Below are 20,921 nucleotides of genomic sequence, written 5' to 3'. Positions count from 1 at the left end.
CATACAGAAGTCCTCACAAAATTTTTTATTTTCGTAATTGGTAGTTGAAATTTTTTCTTATTCCTAATGTGCACGTGTTAATGTGGGTTTCCCCCTTGATCAGATTTGCTAAGGGTTTGGAACTACCTTTTTTAATTTTTAATTTTTAATTTTTTTGGAACTACCTTTTTTTAAATCAAGTCAAGGTGGCTCAGTCAGTTAAGTGTCTGACTTGGGCTCAGGTTATGATCTCAGGGTGCTGGGATGGAGCCCAGAGTTAGGCTCCCTGCTCCGGAGGGAGTCTGCTTATCCCTCTGCCCTCCACAGTCCCCCATGCTTGCAAGAGCTCGCACTCTGTCTCTCTGTCTCTTTCTCAAATAAACAGTTTTTTTTTTTAAAGAAATACGGCTTTATTTTATTTTATCAAATAAATGTGTGTGTGTGTTTTTAAATATTTTATTTATTTATTTGACAGAGAGAGATCACAGTTAGGCAGAGAGGCAGGCAGAGAGAGAGAGAGGGAGAAGCAGGCTCCCTGCTGAGGAGAGAGCCCGATGCGGGGCTCGATCCCAGAACCCTGAGATCATGACCTGAGTGGAAAGCAGAGGCTTAACCCACTGAGCCACCCAGGCGCCCCTATCAAATAAATGCTTTAACAAGTGTATGTTTTTTGTTTTTTTTCTGCCTTTGTCATTTACATTTCTTTATCTTTTTTGCATTGAGTGATTAACTTTTTCCCTCTTGTTTTTCTAATACATTTATTTTAGAACTGTGTGCTTTTTCTCAGTCTGCTTTTGGCTGCATTCACTGGTTTTGATATTAGTATTTTCATTGACTTTTTTTTTAATAGTTTGTAATTTTAGCTTTGTGTTAAGTCATTTATATAGGTCTTGTAAAAATTCTAAATTTGTCATTCTCTTGTGGGTTAATGTTTGTTGTGTTATGGTAGTATCGTTTTTCACTTATAAAAAGTACAGTTGATGGAACTAGTCTCGTAATTTCTGAATTCTTTTTTCAAACACTAGTGTTTCATGGATCAGGAAAGAAAATATTGCTGTTCCATTTTACTTCACAACTGTTGCTTACATTCTGATTGTTAGTTTGGGGGTGAAGATATTAAGATAACTTTAGTACTAATGATATTACTACAGATTTGTTACTCAAACTGTGTGGAGGAAATAAAGATACATCATAGTTGGCCCTTGGTCTCAGAAAGTGCTTGTACTTGGCAGACCTTGATTTGGCTCAGTAATTTTATTCTGCATAGATGAATAAACATAAATTTTTTTTAAAAAATATTTTATTTTTTTGGGCGCCTGGGTGGCTTAGTCATTAAGCGACTGCCTTCCGCTCAGGTCACGATCCCAGGGTCCTGGGATCAAATCCGGCATTGGGCTCCCTGCTCAGCAGGGAGCCTGCTTCTCCCACTTCTCTCCCTGGTTGTGTTTCCTCTCTCTCTGTTAAATAAATAAAATCTTAAAAAGCCCCACTTGGGGCTCAGTTTCATGACCCTGAGGTCATGATGCTGAAACCAAGAGTCTGAAGCTTAACCAGCTGAGCCAGCCAGGCTCCCCTGAATAGACAGAATTAAAAAAATTTTTAAATTAACATATAATGTATTATTTGCCCCAGGGGTACAGGTCAGTGAATCCTCAGGCTTACACATTTCATAGCATTCACCATAGCACATACCCTCCCAAATTCCATAAACCAGCCATCCTATCCCTACCCCCTCACCCCCCCACAACCCTAAGTTTGTTTCTTGAGATTAAGAGTCTCTTATGGTTTTTCTCCTTCCTGATCCCATCTTGTTTCATTTTTTCCCTCTCTACCCTCCATGACCCCCCACCCTGCCTCTCAGATTCCTCATATCAGAGAGATCATATGATAATTCTTTCTCTGATTAACTTATTCCGCTTAGCATGGTACCCTCTAGTTCCATCCATATCATTGCAAGTGGCAAGATTTCTTTTCTTTTGATTGCTGCATAGTATTCCATTGTATATATATATATACCACTTCTTCTGTATCCATTCATCTATTGATGGACATCTAGGTTCTTTCCATAGTTTTGCTATTGTGGACATTGCTGCTATAAACATTCAGGTGCATGTGCCCCTGTGGATCCCTGCATTTGTATTGTTAGGGTAGATACCCAGTATGTGATTGCTGGGTCGTAGGATAGCTTGAATAGGCAATTTTAAGGAAGATTTAAAATCTGATTTGTTTTTCTGTGTTTTGACTTCTTTTTTTTTTTTTTTAAGAGTTTATTTATTTGTTTGACAGAGATCACAAGTAGGCAGAGAGGCAGGCAGAGAGAGAGAGGGGGAAGTAGGTTCCCATGGGGCTGGATCACAGGACCCTGAGATCATGACTTGAGCTGAAGGCAGAGGCATAACCCACTGAGCCCCTCAGGCACTCCTGTGTTTTGACTTCTAACGTTTAGTAAATAAAAAAGCTTGTTAGGACTGTCTTCATTCTGTGTAACCTTAAGGGAGAGTCCTTTGCCCACAGGACGTTTAAGGCCACACAGTGGATTTTGTGGTAGGATTAGACTAAGATCCTGACCTCTTGACTCCCTGACTATTTACTTTCTACTATGTTCTGCTGCAAAATGCTTCATTAATGATTCTTCATGTGATAAATTGGGTGAAGAAGTGTGAAAATAAGGTTGCAGAAGGATCTGTTAACTCTGACCAATAAGTGGTCCAGCTCTTTGGATTCTCTTGTTTCTCTCTGGTGGGTGGTCAGGAGTTGCACAGCCCTAAGTAGTGACTAGAGCTGTATAGGTCATGTGAATTTGCATTACAGTGTCGCTTTGGCTAGCGTGGATTGGTTGTTCTCAATCTCCACATCTTCGCTCAAACTTTAAAACTAGAATTTCTTTCCTTCTCTCTCTCTCTTTTTTTTTTTAAAGACTCATTTATTTATTTTAGGGGATGTGGAGAGAGAGAGAGAGAGAGAGAGAGAAAACAGGCAACATGTGCATGCGCATGAGTCAGGAAAGGGGGAGAGGGAGACACTACAAGCAGAATCTCTGCAGGGAGCCTAACATGGGGCTTGATCCCATCACCCATGAGATCATAGCCTGAGCCCAAACCAAGAATTGTATGCTCACTGACTGAGCCACCTAGGTGCCCTTAAAACTAGAACCTCTTGGGGCACCTGGGTGGCTCAGTGGCTTAAGCCTCTGCCTTCGGCTCAGGTCATGATCTCGGGGTCCTGGGATCGAGTCCCACATCGGGCTCTCTGCTCAGCGGCGGGGCTGCTTCCTCCTCTCTCTCTGCCTGCCTCTCCTGACTACTTGTGATCTCTCTCTGCCACATAAATAAATAAAATCTTTAAAAAGAAAACCTTAGAAGAAAGCTTCATCTTTTTTTTTTTATTAATACTACATTTATTTATTGGTCAGAGAGAGAGAGTGCAGGGGGCACATAAGCAGGGGGAGTGGCAGGCAGAGGGAGAAGCAGGATCCCAGGACCACAGGATCATGACCTGAGCCGAAGGCAGATGCTTAACTGACTGAGCTATGCAGGTGTACCTAAAACTAGAATTTCTGATGGGAGTTTGTCCTATAACTGTCTTTTGGTCTTTTGTATATTCAAAGAAATGAATTCATTTCCTAGGGTTCTTTTTTTTTTTTTTTTCTCCCCCCGTGAGCTTTTAAAAATTGAGCTATTGAATATTTGCTCTAAGGTGGCTGAGGTTTATAAAATTATCGGAGAACATAAAAGGCCTTTCTGGATAGTTGCAAAATAATCTGTAGCTACCATTTATGTCAAATGTACTATATATCAATACTATTTTAAGTATTTAGTATGTATTGTATCATCTTTTTCCTCATGCTTAAATTAATGAGCTATCACCTCACATTAGGAAGGGTTTGGAGAAGTTATTCATAACTTTCATACAGTCACACAGCTTTGAGTTGGTGGAGTTGAGATTCAAACTCAGGGTTGTCTGACTTGCAAGCCTGAGCTATTGCCCACTGTGACATTATACCTCTTAAGCATGATTAAGGTTTATAATTGATTAAAAAATTACTTATTTCTAAAATATTAAAGTACATACAGATTCTCTATAGTAGTATTTATCATAATCATAATGCACTTTTTTTTTTTTTATTTTTTGCGCCAACTCTGGTATAGGACACTGGCTTTCCTTCTTCCTACTTGTGGAAAACTTGCAGTCTTGGTCTACTTTGTTAGAGGTATAGCCTAAGCTAGAATCTGCTGATCTAGTAAATCATATTTATTTATTTATTTATTTTAAAAAGATTTTGTTTATTTATTTGACAGAGAGAGATGCAGCGAGAGAGGGAACACAAGCAGGGGGAGTGGGAGAGGGAGAAGCAGGCTTCTCGCCAAGCAGGGAGTCTGATGGAGCTCAATCCCAGGACCCTGGGATCATGACCTGAGCCGAGGGCAGACACTTAAGGACTGAATCACTCCGGTGCCCTTAGTAAATCATATTTAAATGATAGAGAGGTGGGTAGATTCTCTTGTTTCTGCTCTTGTTCCCTCTTTAGGAATTTTGAGACCTGAGATTTAAGCTGAATTACAAGGAGTTGTATGATGGAAATATATCAAAGGAGTAATTGGTGCTGTAGGAACAGCATTTTTTTTTTTTTAAAGACTTTATTTATTTATTTGACAGAGAGAGAGATCACAAGCAGGCAGAGGGGCAGGCAGAGAGAGAGGGAAGCAGGCTCCCCACTGAGCAGAGAGGCCAGCGTGGCGTCAATCCCAGGACTCTGAGATCATGACCTGAGCTGAAGGCAGAGGCTTAACCCACTGAGCCACCCAGGCGCCCTAGGAACAGCATTTTAACTGTAGTTATCAATGGCTCCTTTCCTTGAAAAGCATTATTTCGTCTCTCTTGGAGTTTACTTCATGTGGTTCAGATATTGTTGATTTCCAATGACTGCCGTCCCATAGTACTTAACAGTACTTAACTTTAAATTACATAACCTTTCCTGAGACAGCTGTTTTTGAGGATTCCATCATGAAGCTTCTAGTCAATTAAATATAGGCTACAAATGCACTCTTTCCCCACACAACTTGTTTTGAGAGTTGACCCCAAATACGTTGAATAGAGTAGGTGTAAAAAATTTAAGATATGCTGTTTAGCCTTTCTTTTTTTTTTTGGGTCCTGGTCCATTTGCAGAGGAAGTAGCTTTATTTCCTACTACGTCCTTTCCTGCTTTCTTTGGAGCAGAAGTCAACAAACTAAGGCCTGCCCAGCTGCCTATTTTTATATTTTCCATAGCCACCACTCTAGTTGGTTAGGGCTCTGAGCTTTGGAGACCTCGCTGGCTCTGTCCCATTGTCCCCTTTATTCCCAGCATCTGCCTCCCTGTCCATTGGCTGCACCTTGCTGCTGCCCAGGGTTTGCTCTGGTGCCACCTACACTTGGCAGCGAATGTAGAATATCAGACTGGGGATTGGTGACTCAGCAAATTGCCTTGTCTCCAGCAGCTGAGCCAGCTGCCCAAGTTGAGATGGCTGGGCTCTCTGGGAGGAGAGAAGGGCGTGTTGGAATTTGGGTGTCACTGGGGCAGAGAATGAAGCTGATTGTGTTCAGTGCTATCCTACCTATCCCCGCCCCCCCCGCAACCCCCCAGTGGTGCCCTCTCCACAGAACTGGATACTCTTCCTTTGGAAATGGCTCCAGCTAATGACAGTTGTACCTAGTGTGCCCACCATCTGAGATGGCCTGACTTAGGTAAAAAGGATATAGGTTAGGCAGGATTTTTCTTTCTTGTTATATAAGAACCAACATGTTATTCTTGATTTTTTGCCTTTTGCTTGGCAAAGCCTACAATAGCCATTCTCAGAAAGAGTTTGTAAATCCCCACCCTATAGCCATATGAGCCTTCTTGCTGTGCCATGAACACCCTTAGGCACGCAGTTGCCTTCTGTTGCCTCAGGTCCTTGGTACTTGGTATTTTGTCCTTATGGCCATGTTCTTTAGTAGGGTTTGTTTATTATCAAAACAAGAGAATCTTGGATTTATTTTTCAGAGATTAAAAAAAAGTTACTTTCAAAAAACTTTGCATTTTACTGATTTATTTGTTTGGGGTAGTAGTGAAATAGTGAACAAACAGACCCAGTCTCTGCTTTCAGGGAGCTTAGAATCTTTTAAGAGAAAAGACGTTAAACATAATTCCACAACTAAATGTATTACAAACTGTGGTAAGTTCTATGAAGGCAGAGTTCAGAGGCCTAAGAGATTATAAAGGAAGAGGGGAACTAATTTCATTTTTTTTTAAAAGATTTTATTTATTTATTTGACAGACAGAAATCACAAGTAGGCAGAGAGGCAGGCAGAGAGAGAGAGGGGGAAGCAGGCTCCCTGCAGAGCAGAGAGCCCGATGTGGGGCTCGATCCCAGGACCCTGGGATCGTGACCCGAGCTGAAGGCAGAGGCTTTAACCCACTGAGCCACCCAGGCACCCCTAATTTCATTTTTTATTTTTATTTTTTAAAGATTTATTTATTTATTTGACACAGAGAGAGAGAGATCATAAGTAGGCAGAGAAAGGATGAAGCAGGCTCCCTGCTGAGCAGAGAGCCTGATGTGGGGCTCGATCCCAGGACCCTGGGATCATGACCTGAGGTGAAGGCAGAGGCTTAACCCTCTGAGCCATTCAGGTGCCCTGGGAACTAATTTTAAGTAGGAGTTAGATTGATTGCCTGTATCAAATCTTTTTTTTTTTTCTCTATATATTTTTGAAGATTTTATGTTACTTATTTAAAAAATATTTTATTTATTTATTTGACAGAGAGACAGCAAGAGAGGACAGCAAGCAGGGGAGTGGGAGAGGGAGAAGCAGGCTTCCTGCTGAGCAGGGGGCCCAATGTTGGGCTCGATCCCAGGATGCTGGGATCATAACCTGAGCCAAAGGCAGACATTTAATGACTGAGCCACCCAGGTACCCCAATTTTTTAAGATTTTATTTATTTGAGACTGAGAGTGAGTGAGCAGTGAGGGAAGGGGCAGTGGGAGAGAATCTTTAAAGCAAGCTCCCTGCTGAGCCGGGAGCCCAATGCAGGTCTTAATCCCATGACCCATGAGATCATGACCTGAGCTGAAACTAAGAGTTGGAGCCTTAACCGGCTGAGCCACCCAGGCACCCCTGCCCTTAACACTTTTGCCACCAAAGTGGAACACCCTTGTCCATGCTACCATTATCTTCTCACTGGATTACAGTAATAGCTTTCTGACTGGTTTCTTTATTGCTCTTGCACAACTGCAAGTCAGTTTTCCACACAGCAGCCATGGATGGTGACTCTGCGAAAATAGGTTAGCTCATGTTACTCTTTTGTCCAAACTCTCTGATGGGTCCCCTTCCTATTCTATATAGTAGAGGCCAGAAGTCTTACAGTTGTATTCAAGGCATCATTACTTCTTTGATTTCATCTCCTACTGTTTTCTCCTGTGCTTGTTCTGTGACCTTATTGGCCTCCTTGCCATGGCAGCGTATTTTCAGGCATACTCTTGTCCCAGCTTTTTGGCACTTGATCTTCCCTTGACTGGTAGTGCTTTTATCTCACTTATCTGCTTGCCTCATCACATCACCTCCTTCTTGCCTTCTCCGTTATTCATGATGTTTTAAATTATTAAAATTTTTACTTCTATATATAGTCAAGTGACCACATGTAGTGATTTAAGACTACCGTCTTCTCACATCACCCTGTATAACATTTTGTTCTTCTTATTTATTTATTTTAAAGATTTTTTTTAAGGTTTTTAATTTATTTATTGGACAGAGAGAGGGATCACAAGTAGGCAGAGCAGCAGACAGAGAGAGAAGGGGAATCAGATCCCTGCTGAGCGGAGAGCTGGATGCAGCACTGGATCCCAGGACCCTGAGATCATGACCTAAGCTGAAGGCAGAGGCTTAACCCACTGAGCCACTCAGTCACCTCTATTTTAAAGATTTTATTTACTTATTTGACAGAGAGACAGTGAGAGAGGAAATACAAGCAGGGGGAGTGGAAGAGGGAGAAGCAGGCTTTCCTCTGAGCAGGGAGCCTTATGCTGGGCTTGATCCCAGGACCCTGGGATCATGACCTGAGCTGAAGGCAGACGCTTAACAATTGAGCCACCCAGGTGCCCCACACTTTGTTCTTCTTTTTCTCCATAGCACTGTTATTATGTACTATACTATATTGTTACTTTTTTTTTTTTTCTTAGGTTTTATTTACTTATTAGAGAGAGTGAGAGAGAGAGAGTGTGAGCGTGCACAAATAGGGGGAGGGGCAGAAGGAGAGGGAGAAGCAGACTCCCCGCTGAGCAGGGACTTGGATTGATACTGGTGTTGGTCTCAGGACCCTGGAATCACGACCTGAGCCACCCAGGCACCCCTTCGCTCTATTTTTACTTAGCTATCTTGTCTTTCCCTCTAAAAGTAAGCTTTACAAGGGCTCAAAATTTTAAATGTTTATTTACTACTGAATTTCTATGTCTTAGAATTGTGTTTGGCATATAGGAAATTCTTAGTATGTATTTGTTGAATGGATGAGTGAATGAGGGAAGACTTTTTTTTTCTTTTTCAAAGATTCATCATTTGCCAGAGAGGGTGCGTGAGCTGGGTGGGGGAGGGGCAGAGGGAAAGAATCTCAAATCTCAAGCAGTCTCCCTGCTCGGCAGGGAGCCCCAAGCATAGCTTGATCTCATGACCCTGAGATCAAGACCTGAGCTGAAATCAAGAGGTGGACTCTTAATTGACTCAGCCACCCAGATGCTCTGAGGGAAGACTTTTTGATGACATATCAGCTTGGACAAGAAAAGTGGGGAATTATAATGGGAAAGTTCCCAGAGAAAAAAAATTTCCAGAGGAAAATATAGGTGAAGTCCCTAAGCTAGGGGAAAGCATAGACTAATGACAAAAGTGTGTAGTGAATATTCTCAGATGAGGCTGGAGAGTTGAATGATGGCTAGGTAATGCCAGACTTTGTCAAAAATTTTGTATGTAATTTTGAGTATAATAGGAATCCATTAAAGGGTTTAAGTGTTTAATACTTCAAGGTTCAGGGGCGCCTGGGTGGCTCAGTGGGTTAAAGCCTCTGCCTTCGGCTTGGGTGATGATCCCAGGGTCCTGGGATCGAGCCCCGCATCGAGCCCCCCATCAGGCTCTCTGCTCAGTGGGGAGCCTGCTTCCCTTCCTCTCTCTGCCTCTCTGCCTACCTGTGATCCCTGTCTGTCAAATAAATAAATAAAATCTTAAAGTGCTTCAAAGTTCAGGGGTGCCTGTAGCTCAGTCAGTTACACGTCAGCCTTTGGTTCAGGTCAGGATCTCAGGGTTCTGGGATCAAGCCCCACATTGGGCTGCTTACTCAGTGAGGAGTCTGTTTCTCCCTGTCCCTCTGCTCCTCCCTCCACTTGTCTCCCTGGCTTTCTCTCTGTGTGTCAAATAAATAAAATTAAAAAAATACTGCAGAGTTCTTTTTTTTTTTCAGAGTTCATTTTTTATTTTTATTTTTTTTTAACTTTTTATTTAATTTTTTTTAAAAGATTTTTATTTATTCAGGGACAGAGAGAGATCACAAGTAGGCAGAGAAGCAGGCAGAGAGAGAGAAGGGGGGGGGGAAGCAGGCTCCCTGCTGAGCAGAGAGCCCGATGCGGGACTTGATCCCAGGACCCTGAGATCATGACCTGAGCTGAAGGCAGAGGCTTAACCCACTGAGCCACCCAGGCGTCCCCAGAGTTCATTTTTTAAGTATAAGAATACTCTCCTATATAACCACAGTACTACTTTCAAAATCAGGAAATTAACATTGATTTAATATTACCGTTTAATCCATTAAACACATTCAAATTTTGCCAGTTCCCCCAATAATGCTGTTGGACAGAGTCATGTACAGATTGGGGATCTAATCCAGGATTCTGTGTTGCATTTGGTTGGCTCTTTTTTGTCCTTCAGTCTGGAATAGTTCTTCTGTTTCTCCTTGTTTTTCACAACCTTGACATTTTAAAAGGGTATAGGCTAGTTTCTTCATAGACTGTCCCTCAGTTAGGGTTTGTCTTATATTTTCTTGTGATTTATGCATTTTTGGGCAGTAGTACCACCAAAGTATAGCTGTGGTTTTTTTGTTTTTGTTTTTGTTTTTTTGGTGCATGTCAGGAAGAACTTGAGGTTGATTTGTCCTGGGCTGTTAATGTTTAACTTTTATCACTTCGTCAAGATGACAGTTGGCTAGTTTTCCTGACAGTTAATGAGTATGTTGAACTAATTAATTAGTAAGTACTTTGTAGGGAGATACTTTGAATCTTTGTAATACCCTATTTCCATCAAACTTTTTTGCGTTAGCACCCATTGATGTATCTTACCCGAAATAGATATTATACTCAGAAAGGTGCCAAATGCTGATTTTTCTAACTCTTTCTTATATTCTCATGTTATAAGTTGGCATTGTACAGTAGGGTGGTGCTTTCTCTGTTCACCTGTTTATTTGTTTTATTTGCTTTGGATTGGCGTTCTTACTTTCCTCAGTGGGTTATGATTTGTTATTTTGTTTGAAAGTTTTTGGACTTGGCTAGCAGGATCCCCTTAAAGCTAGTTCTTGTGTCTTTGACATGTTCTCATTTTTTGAGTACTTTTTTTTTTTTTAGATTTTATTTATTTATTTGACAGAGAGAGAGGTCACAAGTAGGCAGAGAGAGGGGGGAAGCAGGCTCCCTGCTGAGCCGAGAGCCTGACGCGGGGCTTGATCCCAGAACCCTAAGATCATGACCTGAGCCGAAGGCAGAGGCTTAACCCGCTGAGCCACCCAGGTACCCCATGAGTACTTCTTTGACTGTCTGACATAGCAAGATATTTTAGGCTTGAATCTTGAATTTTCTTGGTCTCAGCCATGGAGTCTGCCATTTCTGGGAGTGTTGGCTCCTAAAGCAGAGCATTACTGATCGGGGCTCTGGGTATACTTACTGCTACTGAGGTGTTGTTGCTTCTAGGCTCTCTTGGTATATACACTTAGGAAATCACTCACACACATTTATACCTGTTTTTGTATTTCTCCACTATATTAAAAAATAAGTTAATACTGATACCTCCAAGTTTAGAAACTTAGCCTACATTATCTTCAGTGTATTTACTTAATTGCTTAATACTTCCTGTTTGTAATCAAACTCAGGGCTGTGTCAGAGAAAATATTTGATCTCAGATGCATTGCCTCTCTCCCTGAAAAATTTGCCTTAGAAACAGTTACTGGAATGGTAACCCTGATGAAGGAGGGTGGAGGGAGGAGATGATAAAGGAAGGAGGAAAGACGGGCCAGTTAGAAGGCTTGGCCTTGGATACTCCCAACCCTTCTTGCTAGCTCAAAGGTCAGTCTGATGAGGGAGAAGAATGCTTTGTGTTTGATGATTTTTCTGGTTGCTGTGTGGGGAATAGGTTGAAAAGAATGAGGAAGGGGCATCTGGGTGACTCAGTTGTTTAAGTGTCTGCCTTGGGCTTAGATCATGATCCTGGGGTCTTGGGATCAAGCCCTGGTTGGGCTCCCTGGTCTGCGGGGAATCTGCTTCTCTCTTTCCCTCTGCCCCTTGGCTGCCCCCCATTCCAGAGAGAGAGAGAGAGAGAGAGAACATGTGTACATGCACATGCATATGTACGCACGCGCTCTCTCTCTGAAATAAATAAAATCTTAAAAAAAGAGAAAGGACTCAAGGAGACAGGGAGGTTGGCTAGGTGACTTTTTCATTAGTCTAAAGGGAGGGTAGATTTAAAAAAAAAGATTTTATTTACTTATTTATTTGATAGAGGGGGAGAGAGAGAGAGAGAGAGAGAGACATGAGAGAGGGAACACAAACAGGGGAAGTGGGAGAGGGAGAAGCAGCAGGCTTCCCACCAAGCAGGGAACCTGATGTGGAGCTTGATCCCAAGACCTTGGGATCATGACCTGAGCTGAAGGCAGATGCTCAACAGCTTAGCCACCCAGGAGCCCTAGATGTATTTTTTTGTTTTTGTTTTTGTTTTGTTTTCTTTTTTTTTTTTTTTTTAATATTTTATTTATTTATTTGACAGAGATCACAAGCAGGCAGAGAGGCAGGTAGAGAGAGAGGAGGAAGCAGGCTCCCTGCGGAGCAGAGAGCCCGATGCGGGGCTCGATCCCAGGACCCTGGGACCATGACCTGAGCCGAAGGCAGAGGCTTTAACCCACTGAGCCACCCAGGCGCCCCTTGTTTTCTTTTTTTGTTTAAAGATTTTATTTATTTGAGAGGGACTAACAGAGTGAGTGTGAGCAGGGGGAGGGGCAAAAGGAGAGGGAAAAGCAGACTCCCTACTGAGCATGGAGCCCTATCGGGCTCCATCCCAGGACCCTGAGATCATGACCTGAGCTGAAGCCAGACACCTAACTGACTGAGCCATCCAGACATCCCATTAAATTTTAATTCCAGTATAGTTAACATACAGTGTTCTGTTAGTTTCAAGGGTACATTATAGCGATTCAGCATTTCTGTACATTACTCAGTGCTCATCAAGGTAAGTGTAGTCTTAATGGGGAAAAACTGAGAGTTTTTTTTCCTCTAAGGTCAGGAATATGACAAGGATGGCCACTCTCACCACGTTTATTCAGCATAGTACAGGGAGTCCTAGCCACAGCAGTCTACAACAAAAGGCTGTGAAAGGCATCCAAATCAGTAAGGAAGAAGTAAAACTTGAACTCTTTGCAGGTGACATGATACCATATATAGAAAACCTAGACGACTCCATCAAAAAACTGTTCAGAGGGGCGCCTGGGTGGCTCAGCGGGTTAAGCCTCTGCCTTTGGCTCAGTCATGGTCTCAGGGTCCTGGGATCGAGCCCCACATTGGGCTCTCTGCTCAGCAGGGAGCCTGCTTCTCCCTCTCTCTCTGCCTGCCTCTCTGCCTACTTGTGATCTCTCTCTCTCTCTGTCAAATAAATAAAATCTTAAAAAAAAAACCTGTTTAGAACTGATAAATTCAGTAAAGTCACAGGATACAAAATTAGTGTACAGAAATCTGTTGCATTTTTATACACCAATATTGAAGCAGCAGCAGGAAGAGAAATTAAGAAAACAATCCCAGGGCACCTGGGTGGCTCAGTCGGTTAAGCGGCTGCCTTCGGCTCGGGTCATGGTCCCGGCATCCTGGGATCGAGTCCCACATCGGGCTTCTTGTTCTGCAGGGAGCCTGCTTCTCCCTCTGCCTCTGCCTACCTGTACTCTCTCTATCTCTCTGACAAATAAATAAATAAAATCTTCAAAAAAAAAATCCCATTTACATTTGCACCAAAAATAATAATATACCTAGGAATAAACCTAACCAAAGAGGTGCAAGCCCTGTAGTGAGAAAACTAATGAAAGAAATTGAAGATGACACAAAGAAGTGGGAACAAAATTCCATGTTCACGGATTGGAAGAACAAATATTGTTAAAATTCTATACTACCCAAAGCAATCCACTCATTTATTTTAATACCTACCAAAATACCAACAGCAGTTTTCACAGAACTAAAACAATCTCTCTCTCTTTTTTTCCCAAAGATTTTTATTTGAGAGAGAGAGAGAGAGAGTGCGCGCACACGTGCACCCGTGAGCATGTTAGGGGAGAGGTCAGAGGGAGAAGCAGACTCCCCATCGAGCAGGGAACCCAAAGTGGAACTCGATGCCTGGACTCTAGGATCACAACCTGAGCCGAAGGCAGTTGCCCAACCAACTGAGCCACCCAGGCGCCTCTAGAACAAACAATAATTTTTGTGGCACTGCTAAAGTCTGCAAATAGCCAAAGCAATCTGGAAAAAGCAAAGCTGCAAGCATCACAATTCTGTACTTAAATTATATTATAAAGGTGTAATAATCAAAACAGTATGGTACTGGCACAAAATAGATACATAGATCAATAGAACAGAATAGAAAATCCAGAAATGAACCCACAGTTTTATGGTCAGTTCTTCTTCGACAAAGCAGGAAAGAATATCCAGTGGGAAAAAGTCTCTTCAACAAATGGTGTTGGGAAAACTGGACCACTTTCTTACACCATTCACAAAAATAAAATGGATTAATTGGGGGTGCCTGGGTGGCGCAGTTGGTTGAGCATCTGACTCTTGGTTTCAGTTTGGTGGTGATCTTGGGGTTATGTAGTAGAGCCTTGTGTTGGGCTCTGTGCTCAGCTTGGAGTCTACTTGGGATTCTCTCTTCCCCTGCCCTCCCCTGCACATGTGGGCGCTCGCTCTCTCTCTAAAATGGGTAAATAAATCTTAAAAAAAAAAAAAAAGATTAAGGACCTAAGTGTGGATGTGAAACCAAAAAATCCTGGAAGAGAGCACAGGCAGTAACTTTTCTGACATTAGCCATAGAAACTTTTTGTAGATGTGTCTCCTGAGGCAAGGGAAGCAAATGCAAAAATAAATGATTGGGACTACATCAGAGTAAAAACATTCTGCACAGTGAAGGAAACAGTCAATAAAACTAAACAATAATCGATGGAATGGGAGAAGATACTTGCAGATGGCATATCCAGCGAAGGGTTAGTATGCAAAATGTATAAAGAATCTTTAAAATCTTAACACCCCCAAAACAATCCAGTTAAAAAATGGCAGAATATGTGGTGGCCAACAGGCACATGAAGAGATACTTAGCATCACACATCATCAAGGAAATATAAATCGAAACTATGAGTGCTGCCTGGGTGTCCGTCGGTTAAACATCCCACTCTTGATTTTGGCTCAGGTCATGATCTTGGGGTCCTGGGATCGAGCCCTGCTCAGTGGGAAGTTTGCTTTTCTCCTTCTCCCTCTGCCCCTCCCCCTGCTTGTGCTTGTACATCTGCATGCTCTCTCTCTCAAATAATTAATCTTTTTTTTCTTCTTTTAAAGATTTTTTTATTTATTTGACAGAGAGATAATGAGAAAGGGGTAGTGGGAGAGGGAGAAGCAGGCCCCTTGCCGAGCAGGGAGTCTGATGCAGGGCTTGATCACAGGACCCTGGGATCATGATCTGAGCCAAAGGTGGACACTTAGTGACCGAGCCACCCAGGTGCCCCTCAAACAATAAATCTTTAAAAGGAAAAACTATCATGAGATACCACCTCACACCTGTTAGAATGGCTAAAATAAGAAACACAAGAAACAGATGTTGGTGAGGATGTGGAGGAAAAGGAATCCTTGCATACTATTGGTGCAAACTGGTACAGCCACTGTGGAAGACAGGGTGGAGGTTCCTTAAAAAATTAAAAATAGGGGTGCCTGGGTGACTCAGTTGGTTAAGCTTTCCACTCTTGGTTTTGGCTTAAGTCATGATCTTAGGGTCATGAGATCAAGACCCTTGTTGGGCTCTGTACTGGGCATGGAGCCTACTAAAGATTCCCTCACTCCCCCTCTGCTTTTTCCCCCTCGCTAAAAAAAAAAAATTGAGAATAGATCTCTCATATGATGTGGTAATTCCACTATTGAGTATTTACCCAAAGAGTATGAAAACATTAATTTGAGTAGATATATGCACTCCTATGTTTATTTAAACATTATGTAAAATAGCCAAATTATGGAAGCAGCCCAACTGTTCGTTGATAGATGATGGATAAAGAAGATAATGGTGTGTATACACAGACATGCACACACACACACACACACACAGCAATATTGCTCAGCCATAAAAAAGAATGAGATCTTGCCTTTTGCAACAACATGGATGTAGAGAGTATAATAGTAAGCAAAATAAGTCAGACAAACACAAATACCATGTGATTTCACTTGTATGTGGAATTTGAGAAACATTAAATGAACAAAGAAAAACAAAAAAGCAGACTCTTAACTATAGACAACAATTCCATACATCAGCCTCTGTTCATCACGTGTACTCCTTAATCCCCATCACCTTTGTGACCTGTCCCCCAGTATCTTCCACTAAGAAAGTGATCCAGTTTTGTTCTTTTTCCATAGTTTGCAAAACTGTTCAGTTGTCCCGACATCATTTGTTGAAGAAATTGTCTTTTTTCTTTTCTTGCTTTTTTTTTTTTAAAGATTTTACTTATTTGAGATAGAAAGCAATAAAGAGCGAGTACGAGTAGGGGGAGGGGCAGACGGAGAGGGAGGAACAGGGAGCCTGATGCAGGGCTTGATCCCAACATCCCAGGATCATGACTGACTGAGCCACCCAGGTATCCCAGAAATTGTCTTTTTTCCTTTGGATATTCTTACCTCCATTGTTGAAGGTAAACTGACCAATATAATCATGGGATTATTTCTGGGGAGGGTAGAAGCTTTGATGAACTGTTGTGACAGTGGTGGAGAGGGACAGAAGTGTATATAACCAAAGCATATCTGAAAGTTAGTAAACCTGTTTTTAAATAGCAGTTTACTAACAAGTTAGCCATGTGGGTGGCTCAGTTGCGCATCTAACTGTTAATTTGGCTTGGGTCATGATGTCAGGGTCACAGAATCAGGCCTATCTTTGGGTTCTGGGCTCAGTGAGGAGTCTGCTTCCCCCGCCCTGCCCCCCCTGCTCACATGCACTCTCTGGAATAAATAAATAAATGTTTAAAAAAATATATCATTTTGCCAGGTATAGTAATTTACCCAATGGATATAAATAGTTACCTTAATAAGAAATAGTATTTTAAGAAGTACAGTGGTCTTGGGCAGATGTTAGTTTGCTTTTAGTCATTAATACTTAAGTATTTTTCTTTGGTGATGAGTATGTGTCTTTTGTACAGTTTTTTTTATTGCATGCATTTTAGATTCTGTTTTATGCATTGAAAGGTTGTGTTTATTTATTTAAAAATGACTGAATTTGATTTGTGGGCCACTCAAAGCATGAATAAGTTTTGTGTACTCCTAAACCAGTTGTACATACATAAATGTATATAATATTTAGCTCTGGTAATTATAAATTTTCTTGTTTTTTAGGTATTATGATCAGATTTGTTCCATTGAACCCAAATTCCCATTCTCTGAAAATCAGGTAAGTCATTAATTTTAATTTGTTTTAAAAGTTGTATAATGTAAACTTTCCTCCCACACATGGTATCACTTTACTATTTTTATGTTTTTATGATACCTTTCAGTACAAATTAGAAGCTTATAAGCCCATCTCATAAAAATTGGATGTCTTTTTGAAGAATGTCTTGGAATTCTGTTGCTGTCCATGCTTAGTTACTTCTGGGTTTATGTGGAACATTGGGCTGCATTTTTTCCCCCCTACATTTTATATCAGTATGATCTTTTGACTGATTAACATAATCTGTGAGGTCCTTCTCTTTGGCTTTTACAGAGTTAAGAAGGAAACTATAATTGAGGAGGTATTAGTCTCAGTTTATGTGTTTTAAAATTTGACACATATAGTTGCATATGAAGTTGCAAGTGCTGGTATGATTAGATGTTACACTGTAAGAATGTCTGCTTTCTCTTAAAGACTAGATATTGGAAATGCTGAGAGACTTATTAAACGAGATTTTAGTTTGTGTGACATTTCTAAGTTTTAAAATAATGTAGTTTATGAAAAATACTTTAAACAGTCTTGTACTGACGTTTTACAGGTGACATAATGTGTTGAAATTTGCTTTAAAATACTCAAGGAAAGAAGTGTATGTTTAGGGGTTGGAGGTGGGGCAGGGAACGTAGGGGTAGGTGAACCAAGAAGGACAAATGGCTAAAACTGGTGATGGCTATGTGGGGTTCATTATGTTATTCTCTCTGGTTTTGTATATATAGAAAATTTCTCTTAATTCTGAGATTTTTGTATGGGATTCCAATACATGATTTAAAAGATGGTGAGTTCTTTTTAAACTTTATGTATGGAATATTTTAGAAGCAGGGTGAGATGTAGTTTTTTTTATAAGTGAACTTTTTATTTATGTATCGCATACATACATGTCGTGTATAGCTTGAATTTTTTTTTTAAAGATTTTATTTATTTATTTGACTGAGAGACACACAGTGAAAGAGGGAACACAAGCAGGGGGAGTGGGAGAGGGAGAAGCAGGCTTCCCTTCCACTGAGCAGGGAGCCTGATGTGGGGCTCCATCCCAGAACCCTGGGATCATGACCTGAGCCAAAGGCAGCCACTTAACGACTGAGCCACCCAGGCGTCCCTATAACTTGAATCTTTACAAAGTGAATATACATGTATGAACACAACCCAAATCAAAAAATAACATATTATCTCATCTCATTACCCCAATAGTAACCCCTCTCCTACTTTGTCATCATGGAATCGTTTTTAATTTTATTTTCTGGGAAACCTGTATAGTACTTACTTTGTTGCCTTTGCTTCTCTTAGCTTATATGACAGTTATTTAAGTGCCTGTTCTATTCAAGCCATTGTATGTTGTAAAGATGGGTAAGATAGTGTTTTCTGGAGAGGATAATATATGTATAATTACTGAGGCAGAATGACCATTGGAAATATCTTAGTGCCAGTATTTTACTTTAAAAAAAGAAAATTTTATGGCCCAGGAAAAGGGAAAGGAGTTAGTTGACTAGAGAGGATAATGTTTTGACAAACTTTGGTCCTTTTCCTCATTGTGAATTTTCCTTCAAAAGAGACCTAATATTTTATAAGATCCAAGAAAGTAGGATAATTTTCTGTTTTCTCTCTTTCTATCAAGATCTGCTTGACATTTACCTGGAAGGATGCTTTTGATAAAGGTTCGCTTTTTGGAGGATCTGTAAAATTGGGTATGTAATTATTTTAATAAAAATGATAAGAAACTAGGTCTAAACACTTTGTATTATTTTAGGTTTTTAAAATTGCTTTCCTAACAACTCTTTGTAAATAATAAAAACTTTTACATTTTATTTTCTTTTTAACTTCAAATTTTAATGTAATTTCCAGATATTTATAGAGAGCCTACACCTTGCCAGGCACTATCCTAGTTATAAAAATGTATTCAGTCTGACTAGGATGACAGCTGATCATTCTAAAATACAGTGGGTAGTATATGAGTATATGAACTAAGTTGTGGGAGCATAGATGAAGAAGACATGAATTCTGCTTGTTGAAAGAGAGCAGTGTTCAAATTAGGCTCTGAAGGGTGAATTTGGTTTTCTCACCTAAAAAATAACGTTACAGGTTGAACATTAGAACACAAGGTCATTTTTTTGATAAGTGGGGATAAATAGTACTGTGAAATACTATTTATCTCGTTGGGTTCTTGCATGGATTAAATGAGTGAATATATGTGAAGTCGTTAGAAGAGTATGCAATAAATATTAGCTGCAATGAACAATAGTAATATGTTTTGTTATAAATGATTACATGTAATGCATTATTTATAGTATGCATTATAGAGTATATGTTATATATAATAACATACAGTAGAAATTATATATAATACATATTAATATAATTATTGTTAAGGCTTGAAACCATAGGTTGAATTGAGGATTATGGAGGGTGAAGACATTGGAAAGTAGATTATGAACAGTTGAAAATATACTCTGAATTTGTATTCTTCTCTATTACATATTAATAACTAACATTTATTGAGTATTTATTACATCTAGGCCCTGTGGAGGGGCTTCACACATACTATCTTACTGAATTCCTCAGAAGCCCAATGAAGAAAGGCAATGTTTTTTTTTTTTTTTTCAAAGAACTTTTTTTTATTAACACATAATGTATTTGTTTCAGAGGTACAGATATGTGATTCATTAGTTTTACACAGTTCACAGTTCTCACCATAGCACATACCCTCCCCAATGTCCATCACCCAGCCACCCCGTCCCTCCCACCCCCCTCCACCCCAGCAGCCTTCACTTTGTTTCCTGAGAGTCTCTTATGGTTTGTCTTCCTCTCTGGTTTCACCTTGTTTCATTTAAGAAAGCCACTATTATTACCAGTTGGACACACTGGTTTAGAAAGATTAAGTGACTTTCTGAGGTCATAAGGCAAGGATTTAATGAAGTGGGATGTGATTCCTGAAAGTCTAACTCTAGAGACTAAAGGAGATATGGTAGATCAGTGAAGAGACTGGTGAAGGTTGGTGAGATTAGACAGGGTGGTATATGTGGGTCAGAAGAGGAGGAATGGTGTGAGTGACATTTCAGAGTTGAAACTAACTGGATATGCTGACTATTTCTCACAAAAGAGTAGTAGTTGAGGGTTGACTTTCAGATTTATAACTTGGTTTGACTTGTTCTTTATTCCTTAAAGACAAGTTGAGTTTGACTTTTCTGTGTTATGTCTGGGTAGACATTTTTCTTTGGCATTTGGGAACTGGATTTAAAACTCAGAAGTGGTAGAGACACTGATTTGAAAACAGTTATCATTAAATGATAAATCTGTCTCCTCTGGTAGTCTGTAGATTGGGAAAAGTGTGAAAGAGGTAGGGATTATAACATTTAAGGATAACAGGGGAAGAGGTTCCTGGGAATGAGGATGAGACAAAGCCTTCAAATCTCAGAGGAACCAGGGGAAAATAGAGACATGGAATTGAGTGCCAGGAGAATTTCAGAGGTCATGTCCAGTGGTTTCTGAGACTGGCTGTACAATAGAATTACCTGGGGAAAATGTGAAAGGTACAGATGTAAAGATATAGAATGCCAGATGTGATAGGGTAGGAGGAATTTTCAGGGCGGGCCACTGAAGTTAGTATCTTTGAAGATACTTCCACGTAACTCTAATATTCATTCAAGTTGGAATGTCACCGACAGAGTCGTTGTGGCAGAGGTCAGGTCATGTAAAGTTGGAGAAGTTGTTGGTCGGCAGAAAATAAAGAAGTTTCACTAAGGGGATGCTGAAGAAGCCAAATTGCATCCGGTTGAAGTGTGGACCAGAAGTGAGGAAATGAAAACAGCAAATATGAATTGCTTATTTCAGAAAATTTGCAGTAATGATTTAAGGACAAGGGAGCATTATGCTGAGAGGGAGACCAGGTCAAGAAAAAGGATTTTTAATGTCGAATTGATAGGCTGAAAAGGAGCTGATGGTGAGATAGATTAAGTGAGGAACCAAGTTCCTGGAAGAAGTGGGAAGCAAAA

The 20,921-nt window shown here is 40.6% G+C and overlaps 1 protein-coding gene across 2 annotated transcripts in view; it reads left to right on the top strand.

Moving 5' to 3' along the window:
- Positions 1-20,921, top strand: part of PDCD6IP (programmed cell death 6 interacting protein) — a 79,789-nt gene that overhangs the window by 6,802 nt on the left and 52,066 nt on the right. For both annotated transcript variants that reach the window (XM_080815179.1, XM_080815178.1), the window contains exons 2-3: positions 16,848-16,902; positions 18,548-18,617. In XM_080815179.1, the coding sequence (XP_080671305.1) occupies positions 16,848-16,902; positions 18,548-18,617 (125 nt within the window). The remainder of the gene's footprint in view (positions 1-16,847; positions 16,903-18,547; positions 18,618-20,921) is intronic.

The sequence above is a fragment of the Martes martes genome (genome assembly GCF_963455335.1).
Source record: "Martes martes genome assembly, chromosome: 1".
In the NCBI taxonomy this organism is placed as follows: domain Eukaryota; kingdom Metazoa; phylum Chordata; class Mammalia; order Carnivora; family Mustelidae; genus Martes; species Martes martes.
This window is presented reverse-complemented; position numbering and strand designations above follow the sequence as displayed.